Source organism: Sphaeroforma arctica, assembly GCF_001186125.1.
Source record: "Sphaeroforma arctica JP610 unplaced genomic scaffold supercont1.6909, whole genome shotgun sequence".
In the NCBI taxonomy this organism is placed as follows: Eukaryota; class Ichthyosporea; order Ichthyophonida; genus Sphaeroforma; species Sphaeroforma arctica.
Genome location: NW_014033649.1, coordinates 1 through 1,545, shown reverse-complemented (window position 1 = coordinate 1,545; position 1,545 = coordinate 1). Strand labels below are relative to the sequence as shown.

Genomic DNA, 1,545 nt, shown 5'->3' with positions numbered 1-1,545 from the left:
GAATATTATTTACATAATTTACTACGTATATATATATATATATATATGTGTGCGTGTGTGTGTTTATATATATATATATACATATATATACATATATACATATATATATACAAATATATATATATATATACATATATATATATATATATATATGAATGAAATATACATTATGTATCCAATAATATGGTGAGGAACAGCTGCGTACTGTGTACATTACAATGCACTTACGGATTCTTCGCCGGACGATTCGAAAGTTTCAATGACGACGAATGTGCCTTCAAAGGTCTGCCGTTGGGTAATTTTAGAGATTCGTGAGACGATTTGATAGAGACAAATGAGCAAAAGTAAGAGAGACAGATGAGTAGGTAGGTATTTGTTGTAGCAACTTGCAGAAGTTACGAATATACAGATGCCCTAGATATAGCGGGGCAGTAGTACATACGTCTTTTTCAAATGGCGACGCACAGCTTAGATGAAAAATGAGTAGTACACAACGTCTGAATAATCTCGCAGGGTATAGGGCTTCACAAAGATCCTCTTCAAACATGCAAGTTGCTTATGAGAAGGTCAGAAAACAGGACAAGTACCTGCTAGTCCTAAATATAATATCTTCTCTCGTAGCAGCCGTCGTCATTTTCTGCGACGCTTACACGCTAAATTTATCGAACTATCTGTTCAATCAATCATTTTTAGAGTCTTTCGGGCTTCAGAACATACCACAAACTCTCTGCCCTACCAAACTATGCATAAGGCCTTTATACCAGCATATTTCGTTATAGAGTATCAGGGTTTTTAGTGTTTTAGGACATATCACATTACCCTCCCAACCAAACATTCTAGACATCAAACCTATAGAACGGTATATATCGTTTAATCGTTACAGTATGATTAGGGTTTTAGAACATACCAAACTATACCACCGAACCAAACATACCATATACATAACCCCTATACACCGGCATATTCTGTTCCTGATAAACATACCGAACTATTATACTATCCCTCTAGCCAACCCTCACATACTTGCATAGCACTTACATACCTCACCCGGGCCTAGAGGCACGTCCGTATCGGTTTGCTTCGGGACAACAATTGTTCGTACGTTCATGTAGGGCACTCTGAAAGTGACATCGGCTTGATACCTAGCGGTGTGCTCGTTGTCGTACTTCTCCACCAGATTGGTCACATTCGCCTTCCCACTCATTTGCGCCGTCACGACGAAGTCACACCCTTAGGTGCGAATATGAGGTGCGTATGAATTATGGCTCGGTACACCAAGTGGTCGTCAATACATCCATGTGTGTGGCCATTGATTAATAATTATCCCAGCTCAAGCATGAATAAACCTCGGGCCTAAACCCTAAACCCCTCAACTTCTAGACCCTAAATCCTCAATCACTGGCTGGCCAGAAAAGGGACAATCTTCGCAGCATCTGCAATACCATACTACACAACACTAATGAGGCACACCGTTGGTAAGATTCAAAACTTGCGCGAAAAAACTGCCACAGAAGCCATTCTTAGCAAAGTAACATTATGTAGGTG

At 39.5% G+C, this 1,545-nt stretch overlaps 1 protein-coding gene across 1 annotated transcript; it reads right to left on the bottom strand.

Moving 5' to 3' along the window:
- Positions 1-228: 228 nt before the first annotated feature.
- Positions 229-1,231, bottom strand: SARC_15875 (hypothetical protein; the record flags this gene model as incomplete). The annotated part of the gene is made up of 2 exons (XM_014290012.1): positions 1,043-1,231; positions 229-285 (listed from the first exon to the last, which is right to left on the bottom strand). Coding segments are annotated over exons 1-2 (219 nt in total), but the record flags the coding sequence as incomplete, so codon positions are not given.
- Between the last annotated feature and the right edge of the window lie 314 nt (positions 1,232-1,545).